Source organism: Pteronotus mesoamericanus, unplaced genomic scaffold, assembly GCF_021234165.1.
Source record: "Pteronotus mesoamericanus isolate MK-2021 breed Mesoamerican mustached bat unplaced genomic scaffold, CSHL_Meso_final contig_246, whole genome shotgun sequence".
Taxonomy (NCBI): Eukaryota; Metazoa; Chordata; class Mammalia; order Chiroptera; family Mormoopidae; genus Pteronotus; species Pteronotus mesoamericanus.
In genome coordinates, this window is record NW_026555104.1 from 39,157 (window position 1) to 56,827 (window position 17,671).

At 44.4% G+C, this 17,671-nt stretch overlaps 1 protein-coding gene across 1 annotated transcript in view; it reads left to right on the forward strand.

The window, feature by feature from the left end:
* MAP3K3 (mitogen-activated protein kinase kinase kinase 3) overlaps window positions 1-17,671 on the forward strand; it is a 60,582-nt gene that overhangs the window by 38,729 nt on the left and 4,182 nt on the right. Inside the window, exons 7-14 of the mRNA XM_054573000.1 lie at window positions 8,279-8,412; window positions 12,073-12,146; window positions 14,073-14,140; window positions 14,347-14,439; window positions 15,038-15,229; window positions 15,790-15,938; window positions 16,594-16,725; window positions 17,207-17,336. Of these exons, the coding sequence (XP_054428975.1) occupies window positions 8,279-8,412; window positions 12,073-12,146; window positions 14,073-14,140; window positions 14,347-14,439; window positions 15,038-15,229; window positions 15,790-15,938; window positions 16,594-16,725; window positions 17,207-17,336 (972 nt within the window). The remainder of the gene's footprint in view (window positions 1-8,278; window positions 8,413-12,072; window positions 12,147-14,072; window positions 14,141-14,346; window positions 14,440-15,037; window positions 15,230-15,789; window positions 15,939-16,593; window positions 16,726-17,206; window positions 17,337-17,671) is intronic.

Genomic DNA, 17,671 nt, shown 5'->3' on the forward strand with positions numbered 1-17,671 from the left:
GACTTTGCCTCACTGAGTAGTTTCTGGAACTCAAGCACTGGTAGTAAGTGTTGCCAAGCTAAAGTCTATGTATGTATTTCATATTTCTTTAACATTGTGGATAGTTGGTAGCTGTGTTTTCATTAAGCTGGTTGAAGACAGAGAGCCAGCACTGAGACTATCCAGAGCATCTCTGGCCCTGGAGATTGAGAGCCTGGGAGGGTAACATTGTTCATTTGTAGAGTAAGCAGTGAGGACTGATATGGGGCAGTGACTGGGCCTCCTGCTCATAACCAAGTGTCTGTAATTTATATGTGGAAGCAGGGGCTAAATGCTGGGCCATTGTTGTAGGAAGTCATATATGGAATTCCTTGGCTGAGAATGCTGAGAACTACAATTTGTAGTTTCTGTTTTATCTACAGAGTGGGCAGCACAGCCCCCCACCACAGATAGATCCTGGGTTTCTTCATTCAGCAAGCATTATATACCAGTGGGAGTACATGGAAAGCCAAGGGTGGTATAGGAGCACAGCGGGGGCAGGCAGTAACCAACTCTGCCCAGGACTTTGGAGAGCAGCTTTTGCAGAAGAGGGAACATCAGAGCTGACACACAAAGGAAGATTTATTGAGCTTAAAGCAAAGACAGATATTCCAGGCATAGGAAAGAGCATCTGCTAGGCATGATCACAAAAGAAGGTGATAAGATCCAGGCGGTTTGGAGTGGTAGATGTGACAACAGAAGTGGGCAGAGCCTTCCAGCCTTTAGAGCTGAGAAATGGCAGGGATTATTTATAACTGAAATGACCTGGGAAATGCATTCTGGAAAGAGCTGTTTGAGCTGGATCTTTGGAGATTAAGAAGGATTTTCATAGGCAAGGATGAGGGAAGAGGGCTTTTCAACTATTTGCCTATGGAGCTCTCACTTATCCTTTAGATTGGCTGATGTATCTGGAGGAGAAATAGAGGTGAGAAAGGATGCCTGGACCATTTTCTGAGAAGCCTTGACTGCACTGGGGCTTGTTTGGTAGGTAGTGGAAAGCCTCTGAAAATGTTGACTCTTTATACCCGTCTCTATAATGCTGATCACATTATCTTGGTATCTCCCTATCAGCCTGCATTTTTTTTCCCATTTATTTATTCATTCAAGAAATAATTACCAAAGCATCCATGTGACAGAAATGTGGGAATCAAAAAGACATGGCTCCTGTCCCTATGACCCTATAGACCCATAGGAGGAGAGCTATTTACTTGTCATGCTGTAATTAATGTATAATTTATAGGCTATGACTAAAGGTGTATGGTGCTGTGAGCACGTATAACAGAGGGATGTGACCTGATTTGGGGACCAGGAAAGCCTTAGACTATGACCCAGCGCATGATTGAGAGTTACGCAGAGGAAAAACGGGGGAGAAAGTTCCAGGCAGGGAAAGCCTGATGGCAGAGGGAGTATGGAGTTTGAGAAACAAAGCCCTGAGGGCTGGAGATCTGAGAACAAGAGGAAGTGGAAAGGCTGAGTCTGGGGAAGGAGGGAAAGCCCTGTGATTTGTGATGAAGATTTTGATTCTTATATTAAAAGCATTGGAAGTCCATTTTAGGGTTAAGTGAAGAGGAACGGGTGATGTGACATACTTAGATTTATTTTGAAAAGATTACTCTTAGCTACAGTGTGGAGAACAGAATGGAGAGGGACAAGAATGGCTCTAAGGGAACCATAGTAGGTTAATGCTATGGTCCATGTGAAAGAAGACAGAATGGGATTAGGTTAGGAACAGTAGTGGAAAAAGGAAAGAACAGATGGATTTGAGACATTTAGAAGGTAAAACTGACAGAGCATGACATTGCAGTGGTTTTCAAAGTGTGGTCTGGGGACTCCAGGGTGGTCCCTGAGGTCATTTATGGAGGTCTGCGAGGTCAAAACTGGTTTCATAATGGTACTAAGAAATGATTTGCCTTTTCACTCATTGTCTCATTAGGTTTCCAGAGGTTACATGCCTGAGGCAATGTTATTGTCCTCATGGCCTGTGTATTGCTTTTTTTAAATTTCTGAGCTTTAACTTCTAATATGGTGACAATCAATTGATATAACCCACATAAACAAAACCTCTTCAGTGTCCTCAACTTTTAAAGTGTAAAGGGGTTCTAAGACCAAAAGGTTTAAGAATCACTATCATATTAGGTTGAATTTTCAGGTGTTGAGAGAGCAGGAGATAAGTCAGTGCTTTATGGATCTGTAAATGACACTGCCTTTCAGCCTGATGGGAATTCCAAAAGAGGGCCTGGTTTGGGGTTCTGAGAAGTGGCAGACCTGATGTTTTAGGCAGGTTGAATTGGAGATGCCTTTGAAACAGCTAAAAGGAGATACCAAATACCCATTTGATATGTTAGATACACAGGTTTCTAGCTCATAGGGGAGAAAATCATGGGTAGAGAAAAAATTTGAATTTGCCAAGTTGAAGCCATGGGCCCAGAAGAGAGTGCCTATGCAGATAGGAGAATGAGAAGAAGGCCTAGAACTGAGCCTTAAAAACTAAGACCCTCAGTGATCAGTTATAGGAAGATGAGCCTATAAAGGTCACAGGAAAGGAGTGACCAGAAAAGTAGGAGACGGTGTGGAGGAGGCTTTACATGGTACCAGCCAGGTTGGAAAGGACAGACCAAGGGTAGGAGACGTACAGTTGTCACTTCATCTGCAAATGTCTGAGTGCTTGCTATGCTACGAGAGGGTAAGGCCTTCTGGAAGTAGAAGGAAGCAGTAAGAGAGGGATCAGGGTCAAAGCATCCTAGTAGGATACCTAGCAGAGAGAGTAGAAATCCTAGCAGTAAAAATGGGATCAGAGGACAAGCTTTAGTGAGTCATTGTCCCCCAACAGTAGAAGGGCGGTTCTGTTCCCTCTTCCTCCACCAATGTTAACATATCTGTGAGTATTTAGTGAGAGACTGAACATGAAGGGTCATTCAGCTCCCACTGCAATATTTGCAGCGATGGAGAAGTGTAAGGTAGCCCAATCCAGTTTTAAAGCTGAAAGACAGGCCCTCAGATTCTAGCCCTGTCTTCACTTATTTGCAGTTCTTTCTTATTTTGAGTTGAAAATCTGCCTTCTCTCACTTTACCCATTGACTCTAGAATTGCTCTCTTGAGCAGCATAGACAACACAGATAATACCTTCATATGACAGTTTTTTAATTATTTGAAACCAGCTACTATGTTCACCTTTTGTTTTTGACATCATACTATACATACCTTGAATTCCAGTTTTTTTTAAGCCAGTTACTCTGTTAAACTAGTTCATGCCAAAACAGAGAAACAAGACAAGCCTCCCCCACCCCCGGAAAAACTACTAGGTAATGAGTTGACCCAAAAGAGAGACCGGAGACAAAGCAGATGGAATTTTCCTACATATGTGAAGATGCTCTTCCTTATATTTTTGCCTATAGAAATTGTACTCATTTTTTAAAAAACATTTTATTTATTTATTTTTAGAGAAAGGGGACGGGAAGGAGAAAGAGAGGGAGGGAAACATCAGTGTATGGTTGCCTCTTGGGCGCCCACAATCCAGGCATGTGCCCTGACTGGGAATCGAACTGGTGACCCTTTGGTTCACAGGCCAGCACTCAATCCACTGAACCCCAAGAGCCAAGGCTAGAAATTATACTCATTTTTGAAGCTGAGCTCAAGTACCATTTCTTCCATAATACAGTAGGTGGATAGTGCCCTTAAGCCATGTAGGTAGCTAGCCAAGCCTCAACTAAAAGACTTGTCACTGTCCGATTCTAACTCCCATTTGATCTAGTGCATCTCAAGTGCCTCGCCCTCTGTTTTTACTCCATCTCCATGTCTTCTTGCCACTGCCTCCCACAGTGAGGCAACCCAGGTTGCTGCAACCTCTTAAGGAATGGGTATCTAATGAGACAAGTTCTTTCAAGGAGTTAGGCCATGAAAGGAAAAAAGAGATGGAGTAGTGGCTTAAGGAGTGGCAGAAATAAGCTCAGGGTATTTCTAGGCTAGATATCTGAGCAGGTTTTTGAAGGGAGACACAAAGACAGCTGGAAAGAAGATTGAAGTGGTGAGAGGAGACCATGGGGGAGCTGACTCCTGCTAGGGAAGAGTTGGAGAGAGTCCAGGTAGAAGGCGTATAATGCTGTGGCAAGGAGGAGGGGAGCCCTCTGCCTCTGAGAGGGGAGGAGGAAAAATTCAGACAGAAGGGAAAAGGAATGTTGAAAGAATGGAGTGACTTATAGTCACACCCAGGCAATAATGAGTGAGAGAGCTATGCACAGTGCAAACCTCTCATCCTAGTACAGATTTGGAAAAGTGGAAACCACGACTGCAGAGATAGTGACCATACACAGGGAAACAAAATGGTCAGCTTCCTTCACTTCTACAGGTTTTTTCTCTTTCTTGTTATAAATTCTTCTGTGATACCTGGTGAGACCAGAAACTGCTTAGTAGTGGTAGCAACTTCAAAATAAAATGGAGATTGAATTAAAAAGTTGAAACAGGCTCTTTTCAGGGTCTTAGGGAATGAAAATGTTGAGAAGCTCTGTTCTGCACAGCCTGGTTCAGTGTGAACATATTGGGAAATATTGGTTAAGATTTTCCATTGAGGAAGAAAAAATGGTTTGATTCTTCCCCCCATCGAATCTGCCCTCCAAGAGAGAATAGGGTTTAGAAAAAATAATTGATGGCCAAAAAAAGCTATCTCTTTGTACTTGCAATGACCTGCACATTAACACTGACCCAAAGCCCTAGAACACCCTGCAGAGGCAACTTCCTGACTGCACCAGCTTCCTGCCAGGAGGCTCCTATGAGAAGGGCTAGAATCTGAGAGCCTGTCTTTCAGCTTTCAGTCAGAGTACAGAGCAAAAGAATCAGCCATGTCCTCAGAATCAGGTGAGAGTTTTGTTCTGACTCTGCTGCTCTGGGTTAAGGAGTGTAGCAGATAGCTAGCCTGCCCCGGGAGGAATGTGGACCGCTGGCTGCGTAACCCCCTGGCTTTCTTCTTAATGGGAAGTTATGGACCACTGTGACCACAAGACTACTGCTCCACTCTTTTGCTTCAACTGGTGCTGGGATGGAGCCTCTGGTACAAATGACTTGGTGAAACTAGAGCCAGGAAAAGATGTCCCAGAGAACTTGCCATTCTTGCTGTGCCTACTGTCTGAGACCTCGAATGAGCAGTGTCTCACATAGCACTGTGATTTGTGCTGTTTGGCTCACTGCTGTCCCTGCTGGTAAATATGTGAGCATTGGTGAGTCTTGGAGTTCAGTATCCTGTCCTGTTCAGGTCCCTGTCTCACTTATTCTTGACTGCTGTTGTATATCTCATTGGCCCCCAGTTTGTGAAATGAAGATAAAAACAAAACTGAAAATGCTCTAAAGCAGTTCTGCCAACTCCTAGTTTTTCCATTTGCTTCCTCTGATAGCCATTGGTTTGGGGAGACTTCCCTTTCCTGCCCCAAGCTGTGGGCCTGTGCACAATAGCCCCTGGCCCATTGCCCATCAGATAACAAGGCTGGTTCTCTGCAGGCAGCAATGTGTATTGGAAAAAGTGAAAGTCTCTGGCTGGAAATAAAAGCTCAGAAAACCTTTGCTATTTTCCCCAGCCCCTCCTGGGTCTGTAGTGCTGGCTTCATGTGAGCTAGTCCCATCCCACCTGCAAAACCAAGGAAGAGTTTACTGGCAGCTGATGAAGAGGAGAATGGGTGTCAGGGGCCATGGATGTTTTGTCTCAGGGAGGTCTCACCCTAGATCGTCCAGGTAACAGATTGAGGACAGTTCGTCCTGTCTGGGATAGTTTGAACCAATGTCTGCGATCTTATCTATAAGTAAGAGTTTTCCTCTCTTCTCTAATTAGTCCCTTACAACAGACAATTTTTGTTCATTCTAGGACACTTCAGATTTTGTTGATTAGGGTTCAGTTGAACAGAACAGAATCTAACTAGTTTCAGCAAGAAGAGATTTAGTGCACTTCTGGCTTATAAGATCATTTGGAGAGTGAGAAACAGACACATCACAGAGCTCCTTCCTCTACTGTAATCAGGAAGCCACAAGATTCAAAGCACAGTGCCATTCTCCTTTGGTCCACACCACTTAACCTGAGGATGCCTGCACTTGTGTCTTGATAGCAGGAAAACTGGAGACCAAATGTGGGGCCTCTTTTGATCCTGCTGCAGAAAAACTGAGGCTTCCATATTGTTCCTAGAAACAAAAGAAACAGCAGAAAGCCATCTAAATCTCACACAAGTACATCTGATTGTCTGAAACTACAGGGGGGGGGGTCTTAGAAATAATGGCTTTTAGCTGACTGACTTCTGATGCACAGGAAGGCATACGAGAAGGGAGGAGTGGATCTTGAGTCTAACCCATTATATCTGCCACAGAGGGTGAAGGGAACAAATGGAGTTCTTCTGAGTTCCTGCTATGTTGATACACCTATGTCACCACATTTATAACTTCCAAAAAAAGTTTATGAGGTAGATAATTGTCCCCATTTTTGTGACTGAGGAAATTTTGGCAAGAGTTTAAATTATTCAACTGAATGACAAAGCCTGATTTGAATCCCTGTTCATTTAGTTCCTGAGCTTAGGCTTTTTTCACTATACCTTGCTCTAGATTGTTTCTGGGGCTGACAAATGTTGCCAGCATATGAGTTAACTTTGCATAGAATGCATGGGCTACTAAAATGTTATCCAAAGCTCGAAGTTGGAAGCAGGCATGAGGCTCGTATTTTTAGCCAAATATTAAATAGTGCTCCATGTTTTAAACACCATCCTTTTTTCATGGTTGCACTAGAATTTTGTGCTACAGTGTCAAGGGAATGGCCAGCTACATGGGTTTTTGACATCTGGGTCTCTGAAAAGTGGAGTAGATTTCCTATTTTTGATCTAGATTTCTCTTACCTCTATCTTGTCATTGCCCCTGAGCGCTCTTTTGGCCAGATAGCATCTTGCATACCTGCCTTCCAACTAATAAGTGACCATGGACAGAAGAGCTTTAAATTTGAGCTGCATGGAACAAGGCACCATGTTTCCTTTCTGCTGTCACAAAATCCCTACATTAATCTCCCTTCTGCTCCTAGAAGAAAGGCTGTCACATTTCCCCGTGTGGGGATCCCTATCCTCTGTTTGGATCCTTTATGGGGACCATATGGCCCAGACAGTTCAGGGAGAAGGTTTGCCTTCCACCACTGTATTGAGCAGCATGCCTGCCTTTGGAAATAAATTATGTTCTCAGAATTGCCTTGGCTAAACTGCACTGAGAGTCACAAAAACTGTTTTCTAGCTGTAGCCCCTCCATTAAATCATTCTATGGATTTGGGCCTGGGCTTCCCCTTTTGTTCAGTGTGAATGATAATACCCCTCTACTGCAAGGTTGTTGTGGGGATTAAACCAGAGGTAACAGTGTAAAAAAGAAAATAAAAATGATCTTGGCTGATTTCATAGTTTTGTTAGTTCATGGTACAATACTCCTAAATTTATACTCAGAGCAGTCAGTTTCTGCCTAGAGGCTCAAAGTATCAGTTAGGGCTTAGAAAATTTGTACAGACAGACTCTTTGCCTCTATGAGCTCGTTTGAGGTCATCTGGAAGGCATGGTTCAAATATCTCTTTTTCTCAGAATTGGTAACCTCTACCCCGTGAGTAAGGTGTTGAGACTGGAAATCCAGCAGATATCTATGTCTGTTTTCAGAGCAGTTTTGTTTCCGGCCTCTGCTCTGGAGTCAGATGGGAAAGAAAGCCAGGTTTCTGAGCGCCCCAGGTTAGCCTTCCCACCCGAGAAACCTCATTGTTAATGGTTCCTTAGAGAGAGAGGCTGGGTTGATGTCCCCAACAAAAGATTGGAAGTATTCTTGATGGCAAGCTAATTAAATGTCTTCTGTACAAGTTTATTAAAATGTCTTCTGGGAAAAAGAAAAGGCAGAACAGGATAAAAAATAAAATGTATTCTGAGTGATTGTCTTTACATGGAAAAACGAAGAAGTAAGTTTCTTGAAGGACGTTGAAAATAATAGTTTAAACTCCTTAGAGACTGTTTTTCAAAGAGCAATCCTCCCCACCATTCTTTGGCTTTTCCAAAAGTAATTTTTCCCCTTTTCTGGGGTTCTTGGATAGGTGGTGAAGCCACCTGGCTCAAGAAGTTTACTCGAGTCTCAGCCTTCTCTTCTAGGATGTTCAAAGAATCATAACTGGCTCTCCACCTGCCTCTGTAAGAGATGCTTGGTCTGAGCTGGTTGTACGTGTGCTCTTCTCAGGCTGCATGTCCTGGGCTCTGTGGTCAAAGATCTTGTTTCTGTGATCTAGGCTCCCAGAACCCTGGACGAAGCTCGCCTCCCCCTGGGTATGTACCTGAACGGCAGCAGCGCATTGCCCGGCAGGGTTCCTACACCAGCATCAACAGTGAGGGAGAGTTCATTCCAGAGACCAGCGAGCAATGTGTGAGTATGGTTTGGGATGCGCCTTGGAGTGTGTCAGACCAAGGTTAAATTGGGGAGGTTCTCAGTGGGCATGGTGCAGAGCTGAGAGACTTGAACCCTATCTAATTGCTCTTATGTAAACAAGGCCTGCAAAAATGTGGATTATTCCTTTCTAGGGCTCAAATATCAATTTGTGCCAAAGGTGGGACCTAAACTACCTGTGGGTGCTGGATTTGCATTTGACAAATTTTTTCTCTTCTGTGGTTTTCTCACTGGTCTTGCAGAATACCACTCAACTATTTGTATGCTTCCTTATAACTGCCTATCATTTCAGCATAGTTTTAACATATGACCAATCCTAAAGACAGATTTTGTTTTTCATCGTCTTTATTTTAGTTTTGCTATTTTTGATGAAAAGTAGGGAGTGTACCATATCCAGATTACACTATACGATTGTTTACTTTGGGTGAACTTTTATGATGGTAAGCATCTATATTTGTTTTTTTATTATTATGTAACAAAGTACCACAAACTTAGTGGCTTACAACAGCATACATTTATTTTATAGTTTCCTTGGGTCAGGAATCCAGCATGACTGCATTTCAAGTATTGGCCAGGCTGCATTTCTTTCTGGAGCTTGGGGTTCCCTTCCAAGCTCACATGGTTGGCAGAATTTGGTTCCTTGTGATCGTAGCACAGTGATCGTTGTTTTCTTACTGGCTTTTGGCCAGGGGCCACTCTAAGCTCCAAGGAGCCACCTACCGTTCCTTGCCACATGGCCCTCTCACAATATGGCAGCTTCTTCAAGGCCAACAGGAGAGTCTTTTGTTCCTGTCTGCAAAGATGGAGTCTTATAAAATGTAATCATAGGAATGAATATCCCATCCTTGTTGCCATAGTCTATAGACTATTTTCTTCTTCTTTTTAAAAAATATTTATTTATTTATTTTTAGAGATGGGGGGAGGGGGGAAAGAAGAGAAAGAGAGAGAAACATCGGTGTGTGGTGCCTATCATGCGCACCCTACCGGGGACCTGGCCCACAACCCAGGCATGTGCCCTGACTGGGAATCAAACCAGCAACCCTTTGGTTCACAAGCCAGCCCTCAGTCCACTGAGCCACACCAGCCAGGGCTCTATGAACTATTTTCAAGTTCTAAGTTCTACCCAGACTCAAGGAGAGGGGATTAAAAAAGGCTGTGACTCATGGAAGGGGGAATCACTTTATGGTGTGTCCAGCACAATGGCTAACCCATTTTAATGGCTGAGTGTTTTTGTTTTGGTTTGGTTTGGTTTGGTTTGGTTTTTTAATGAAGACTTTTATGTGGATGTTTATAAGAGCTTTACTCATTAAGCGTTATAAACTTGAAAAAACCTAAATGTTCTTCAAAGAGAGAATGGATAAACAAATTGTATTATAGTCATACAATGGAATACTGGACAGGGATTTTTTAAAATGAACACTGAAACATGCAGCAGTTTGAATGAATCTCACAGTATGCTGAATTAAAGAAGAATGGCTAGCGTTTTAACTAGTGGCTCACTTGACGACAATCACAGTTTGGCTTAGTAAACTCAGCAAGAGTGAGAATTCTGGCCCCATTCTGAAGTCTTTTCAGTAAGCTTGCTTTGGTTGCAAAGAAAAAGATCCACTCTTATAAATTTTGGGGTTTCGGTCGGGAAGAGGAAATTTCTTAAGGGTAATAAGCCATACAATAGAAGGGCCAGCACCATCACATGGAGGATTTTACCAAAAACTGCTGCTTGTAATTTTTCTTTCTCCAAAAACTGATTCTTACAGCTTTTCTTTTCCCTTTAATAGCACAACATTATTCAGACTATATAGGCTATGAGAAGCTCTTTATGCTGCTTCTTTTCTGTATTTCTGCCTTCCAGATAAATTTGTTTAGAACAGTGACCTGTTCTAAACAGGATGGTCAGTATTTTACTGACAGTCCTTCCTGTTTTCTGTAACCAGAGCACTTCTAAATGTCAGCTATACTAGGGGCAACTTGGGTATAAAATCCCAGAGATTACAAATGAGTTTGATTGCTTTTGGTTTCTGTCCCTCCCCATGGTCCTATACCCTGGTCCTTTTTACTGCTTTACTTTACATGCCTGTCCCTCAAAGTCATGGGAGTTTTAGACTCCTAGTGAGGACAGACTTCTGGAAAGTCGCCAAGGAAGGTAGCAGCTGGGAAATGCCTAGATCATTCTTCAGTGCCCTGCCTCTTTAGCTAAAGAGAATTGCTGCTGGTAATTGAGCCATTCAAGATAAATGCACTTAAAGACCAAAGCAGCAGAGTATATAATGAAAGAATATTCAGTTGAGACTTTCTTAAAAAGTTAAACTAAGTTTATTTTGTTTTTGCTTTAATCAGATATAGATAATAGTTGCACCTATTTGCTAATTTTTAGAATGAAATTCTAAAAAGCATGATTCATGTTGATTTTTTTGGCTTAATTTTTCTAACAAAAATTTTGCTAGCACAACTTAACTTCCTTCACTTCCCTTTGATTTCTGCAGCACTGTCGTAAAGAGGGTCCTTTTTTACAAAAGCCTTCGCAGGGTTCAGAGGGTTTTCCAAAGGCCTCTCTCGAACCTTGGTATTCCTGCTCCCTCATCACACCTGTCTCGTTATACTTGCCCATTCTCTCTTCTGTTAACTATTCCAACTGTGCCAAATACACATTTGATGGGTTGCAAGCCATTCTTTCCATATTGGTTTTATCCACTTTGGAAAATCCTATTTTCTTAGCAAGATTTGCAGTTTTACTTTGCAGTTAATTTGCCCTGATTGATAGCTTAAAAAAAAAATCATATATGACAATATGACCTAAAATGTTTGAAGTTATGGGTGAGGTGAACTCTAGTATTAAATGGGAAGTGATCACTTGAGTTGGAAACTAATTTTATGAACGTTATTAGTGAATTTTCAAAATTTCGATGCTCAGCTTCCCTATGTCATGTTTACCTTTGGATCTCAGATAATGAATATCCTGTTAGTAGATACCCCCTTTCCACGTCGACAAAATGAAGGAGAGTTTAGTTGGGGACAAAGCTAATCTGAAGGCTTTTTGTTACTTCATTTGACTGAGGGCCAGAGAAACATTTTAACTTATATATTCAATAGATATCTATTACCTCTGCATGAGAACCAGGAACTGAGAAATCTTTGATCTGTATCAGCTGCACACTAGCTGGTTTCATGATTTTAGACAGTTATCCTAACTTTTCTAGACCTGTAGTGGCTCATCTGTGAAGTGAGGGCAGTACTTGTCTTTGTAAATTATAAATTATAGAGTGTAAACAGAAGCATTCCGGTCCCACCCAAATGCACTGGAAGCCTCTGCAGGGTAGTACCATCTCCAGCGCCAGGTTCCAGCAGTCACGAGCCAAGAAAATGCCTACAAGAGAAGCAGCGTCAGCTTTGCTCTCCTGGCAGAGCTCCTTGGGATGCCAGCCAGACATTTTTTTCCTCCTGGACACTTGCCTTTCAAACTTCAGGGGAGAACGGCCCCTTCCTAACCATTCTTCTCACTGCATGTGCAGAAAAAGGGCACTTTCATATTTTAACAAAAAGGATCATTTGCTGGCCTTGGCTGGGCCTTAAAGCCCTGACTCACCTGGATTCAGGGATTTGGGCTATGGCTGGGGTTTTAATGTATAATTTGTCTTGCAGATGTTGGATCCCTTGGACAGTGCTGAAAATTCCTTGTCGGGAAGCTGTCAATCCTTGGACAGGTCAGCAGACAGGTACGGGATTGTGGCTGCTTTTGGGTTTAGTGTGTGGGTGTTTTAGAACTGATGGGCTGAGGAAATAGAGTTAGCTAGTGTGTGTGTGTCTCCCAATCTAGACACTGGTCTGCAGGCCCATGGTAAAAACATCACGCTTCTGGAAAAGAACTCTCTCCTTAATTTTCCAAACACCATGAGAATGTTGTTTATATAATTAGATGAATTTAATAGCAGCTCAGAATAGCAGCTCACATGTGTTAAATGATTGCTTTATTGTTCCAAGTGCTTTACATGTTTGACTTTCCATATAATACGTGCTGCTCTAGTGTTCTTGTCTTCATTGCTGTGATTTGGATTGAGAAGCAGTGGACCTTCAGTGTTTTGGGGACAACATTGAATTATTTTCAATTATTGTCATCTGTGGGTTCACTTTTTTAAGTGTTTTTGGTGGAATACGAAACTGGGATATAAAAAACAAAAAACATAATAATCCAGGCTGCCTAGCTTACCACACTGCTTGATTGGTGTGTAGTCTTGTTATTACACTTTGGGAGGGAACAAGTGCTGTCCTTTACATACCAAATGGTTCTGTGGAGCTGGTTTGCCCATCAGCGGGGATACATTTGGAGTTGGCTTTGGCACTGATACATCTGGTCTCTCACCTTGCCCTTGTTATGCCCAAGGGAATGTTTGATCACATCTGGCTATGGTCAGAGGCTATGGGGAAGGTTTGTATATTTTTTTCTTTGTTCATGTGGGTGCTGACTTTGTGACCATGGCCAAATTTGTAGTACGTCTTTCCTAACAGATCTGCGCACTGATGAGTGCTCTTTCCTCTAGATACGGAATATAGTCATAGTTATTTGCTGGTATCCAATTTGTAGGTTGGCTTGGAGCTTGCTGCCACAGATTGAGGACTCTGTCAGGATAGGGACTAACTTGGGCTTTGGACTATCTCCTAAGCTTTTTGTCCAAACTGAGGGGGTTAGGTACAGCAGGACAGGGTTACAGAAGGTCTGGGTCTCGCAGTTGTAAGTGAAAGGATCATTTAGGTGGTTGTCAGGAAAGATGGCTAAATTTACTCACTTGATTCTTGGGTTTTCCCTCTGTCCTTCCTTTGCTTTGTTTTCTTCTCCTGGACTTCTCCTTGGGAGTGAAACCCCGTGACCTGGACTGACTTCTTTGATGCGTGGCCTAACTTGAGTGTAGGGTTTCCATCTTCCCTTTATGGGGTATAGAGCCAGATGGACTCCAGCTCCACCAAATATTAGTTGAGTAGCTTGGGATAAGTCCCTTATCCTCTTTGTTTCTCAGTTTCCCCACATCTAAAATGGGATGGTGGTGATTAGCCTGAAAGGAAGATTCTTGGTGGTATTGCTATTTGTTTTTAAAAGATTTTGTTTATTTACTTTTAGAGAGGGTAAGAGAGGGAGAGAAACATCAATATATGGTTGCCTCTTGAGAGCTCCCTACTGGGGACCTGGCCTGCAACCCAGGAATGTGCCCTGACAGAATTGAACCAGCGACTCTTTGATTTGCAGACCAGTGCTCAATCCGCTGAGGCACAACAGCCAAGGTGGTACTGCTATTTTTATTACTGTAATGTCCCAGGCAAGAGGCTTTTTTTTTGCAACTCTTCCTGTTACTAAGGTAGGAGGAAAACGCAAGAAGGGAAAGTGCTGTGCAGCCAGAGTAGAGTTTAGTAGCACTAGGAGGGGCTCATCATTCAGTGTCCTGTCAGATTTGTGTCTCAGACTAGTAAAGAGAAAGTAAGAGACTGAGTCCAGAAAAGGGCTATTTGTCTTGTACTCTGCTTCCTAACATGTAAAAACATGTGAGGAAGTTAGAAAAGGGAGTCCGTCTGGATATCCTGCCTTTTGCCCTGGTGAGCTGCTTTGGAAGTATGCTAAAGTCTACTTTGTGATTTCATTTTGTTTTTTACAGTCCATCCTTCCGGAAATCGCGAATGTCCCGAGCCCAGAGCTTCCCAGACAACAGACAGGAGTTCTCTGGTGAGTTCCCCAGAGCCTGAGTGAGCACTTCAGGGTGTCTGGGAGGGGCCGCAGGCATTCTGCTTTTGAAAGCTGAGTTGGGAAGCCAGAACTGTATTTTAATTCTTCTCGAGCCTACTACTCTGAGGTCTCAGGTGACCTAGGGGCTTAAATGGATCACTCACTATTACCTACCCAGAAGCCAGTTATTCCTCTATCTTACTCAGATCGGGAAACTCAGCTCTATGACAAAGGGGTCAAAGGTGGAACCTACCCCCGGCGCTACCATGTTTCTGTGCACCACAAGGACTACAACGATGGTGAGTGCCCTCCCACCCTGCTGGCTGCTTCAAAAAGGATGTAGCTACAGCTCTGCCATGGAAAAGCCACTGCTAAGGGCTGGGCTGGGGTATGCCAGACCCTGTGTTTCCTTTATTCCTGAGGAGCTGCGCCCAGATTTGAGGCACTAGAGGCAGGGAAAAACATAAAAAGGGGGAGGATGGTATCTGTAGACTCAGGATACTGCTGCTGGAAACTCTGTCCCTTGAATGAGCAGCCTGCTCCAAGGGAGCAGCTCTCCATCGCCCTCTTCTGCCCCATAGCAGCAAACAGAATGGAGCTTCTGCAGAGGTTTAGGATTAGGATGCCAAGGAAAACAGACTTCACCTGTGGATTGCTGAGGGGGCCCAAGGGCCAGCCTTGTACCTTCTCTTTGGCCAGAACTTCCTGAACCATCTTTGCTTCCTGATTGCTGCTTTTGTCCTCATTGTTAAGGTGCTTGGAACATTGGCCATTCTGGCATGAGTTAGGAAGGAGGGAAGATAGGATGGACCAGAGCTGGTATTATACCTGGTTTGCACGTTCAGCTTCAAGGCCAGAGGTCTGATTTGCTCTGCTCTGGCCCCCGCTCTCCTTTAGGTAGAAGAACATTTCCCCGAATACGACGCCATCAAGGTAACTTGTTCACCCTGGTGCCATCCAGCCGCTCCCTGAGCACAAATGGCGAGAACATGGGTCTGGCGGTGCAATATCTGGACCCCCGAGGGCGCCTGCGGAGTGCAGACAGCGAGAACGCCCTCTCAGTGCAGGAGAGGAATGTGCCGACCAAATGTGAGGAGTGGGCCCCGGCTAGGAGGGGACTGCCTTGGGGATGCTTCAGATGAGCTGCAGGTTGTAGGCTGGGAGGCCAGTGAGTCTACTGGGGCTATTTGGTTTGGTAGTAGGCTGCTCTGGCCTATCCTTTCCATGCTGGAAGAGCCTGCACGGGGACAGCCTTTGACCTTAGTCCTTACTCCACTGTTGTGTGACAAGCCACTTCCCCTCTTTCGTCTTTAGTTTTTCCGTGTTTAAACTGAAGAGCTGTCTCCTTAATTCCTGCCATATTAAGATATTTAGAGACTTTGGAAATAGTTTTTGTTTGATCAATGTAGAAAAGCATTTAATGATGATTTCACCAGTCCTCTGCTTCTTGGGACTCATATCTTAGGGTCTGATTGACCAGGGCTCTGGGCCTCTTCCAGGTCGGGGTGGAGAGGCAGCAGTCAGATATGATAGTGATGGGTAATGGGGGAGCTACCACCAAAGGTCCTATTAGAGTCTCTGGAGAATGAAGCAGGCTATCAATAAATAATGTACACAGCCTAAAGCTCTTTCCTTCTGTTCTCCTGTAGCTCCTAGTGCCCCCATCAATTGGCGCCGGGGGAAGCTCCTGGGCCAGGGTGCCTTCGGCCGGGTCTATTTGTGTTATGACGTGGACACAGGACGTGAACTTGCATCCAAGCAGGTCCAATTTGATCCAGACAGCCCTGAGACAAGCAAGGTACTGCTTTCCCCATGATCTGACTTCCATTTCTACCCTCTCAACCAAAGGCCTATCTTGTTGCAGAGACTAACTGCTCCAGATGCTACACATGGCTTCCCCCATTATTCTTCCTCCCAGTTCCCTTGCTGTCCACCGTGACCCTGGCCATGGGATGAAGGGACTATGGTCCAAAGAGCACCAAGCACCCAGGGGAGGGATTGGGTATGAGGAACTGAGCTGATGCCAAAGTTCCAAGCAACCCAAACAAAGAGGTGATGACCTGTGTCAGAAAGTAGCAGTTGCCCCTCACCAAACGGATGTCTCTCTCAACTCAGGAAGGAGCCAGTCTTTGTAATTCAGCTTTGGGTGTTTTCTATACTCCAATCTGAGTAAATAAATATATCAGTTACCTTAAGGCAGCAGTTACCAAGTACCCACAACTCCTCCCACCCCCACTGTCTGCATACTTCCTGTGTGGGAGTGCCACCATTCGAAGGGTTGCCCAGCATTGAGGCCAAGGGACAAACAATTGAGAGAATCCCCCTTTTCTCCAGCTGAAGTTTCCAAGGCAGATAGACCCACCTAAGGACACTGACTAGGGCAAACTGAGCTGATCCCAGGCAGGCAGACCAGGACCCTGAGAGCTGAGGTGACCACTGGGCCCCTCCCCTAGGAGGTGAGTGCTCTGGAGTGTGAAATCCAGTTGCTGAAGAACCTTCAGCACGAGCGCATTGTGCAGTACTATGGCTGTCTGCGGGACCGCGCTGAGAAGACTCTGACCATCTTCATGGAGTACATGCCAGGGGTATGTGTCCTTTGATGTGTGTGAGATACACAGAAGAGAGGGCCTGACCTGGGGTTTGGGGCTGCAGAGGAGGGATCCCTTTGACATGGGTCTGATCACCTGAGAATCCAGAGGCTCAGAGGAGAAGGTAAGATGATGGTAGGACTTGCAGTCAAGAATCGCCTGCCTTTGGTCACAGTGGTTGTGTAGGATGAGAAATGTCCCAGGCCACCCTCACCTGAGGCTTCTAGAACCGGTGCACTGTCTAGTAAGCACCGCCTTTACTTGGAACAGAGGAGCCTCCCTTGTGGATTTGGGTCATTCATTACTTGAGGGAAGGGCTATCTTAGACTTTTCACCAAGGTGTCCTAGCAAAGCCCCTGGTACATCACAAGTGGGGATTGGCTGAATCACTTTTGTGCTACAATTCCGGGGGCTGGAAGTAGTTTTGTCCTTTCTGTCACCTTCCCACAGTGACTCCCTCTGACTTCTGTGGTTATAGGGCTCAGTGAAAGACCAGTTGAAGGCCTATGGAGCTCTGACAGAGAGTGTGACCCGAAAATACACTCGACAGATCCTGGAGGGCATGTCTTACCTGCATAGCAACATGATTGTTCATCGGGACATCAAGGGTGAGTAGCGGCAGGCTATATAGGGTCCCTAAGACCTGATGGCTTAAACATTCCAAACTTTCTGAGAAGTAGGACTCTTAGTTGTTTCTCAGTTACTGTCTTAGGACTCTTAATTGCTGATCGTGTAAAATAAAGATCAGTTGAGCAATTTGGGAAAATACTGCAGAGTAAAAGTGCTCAGCAGTGTTGGCCATGGTGACGATCGTTTCGTGCTATAGGGCTGAGGCTTCGTCACTAACCCGTTTGCCCTGTGCCGTTCGCATCTAATTTGTGGTAGCCCTGTCCTCCCTGGCAGCTCTGTGACCTGGGAGAGAGGGGAAAAGGGGAGGGAAAAG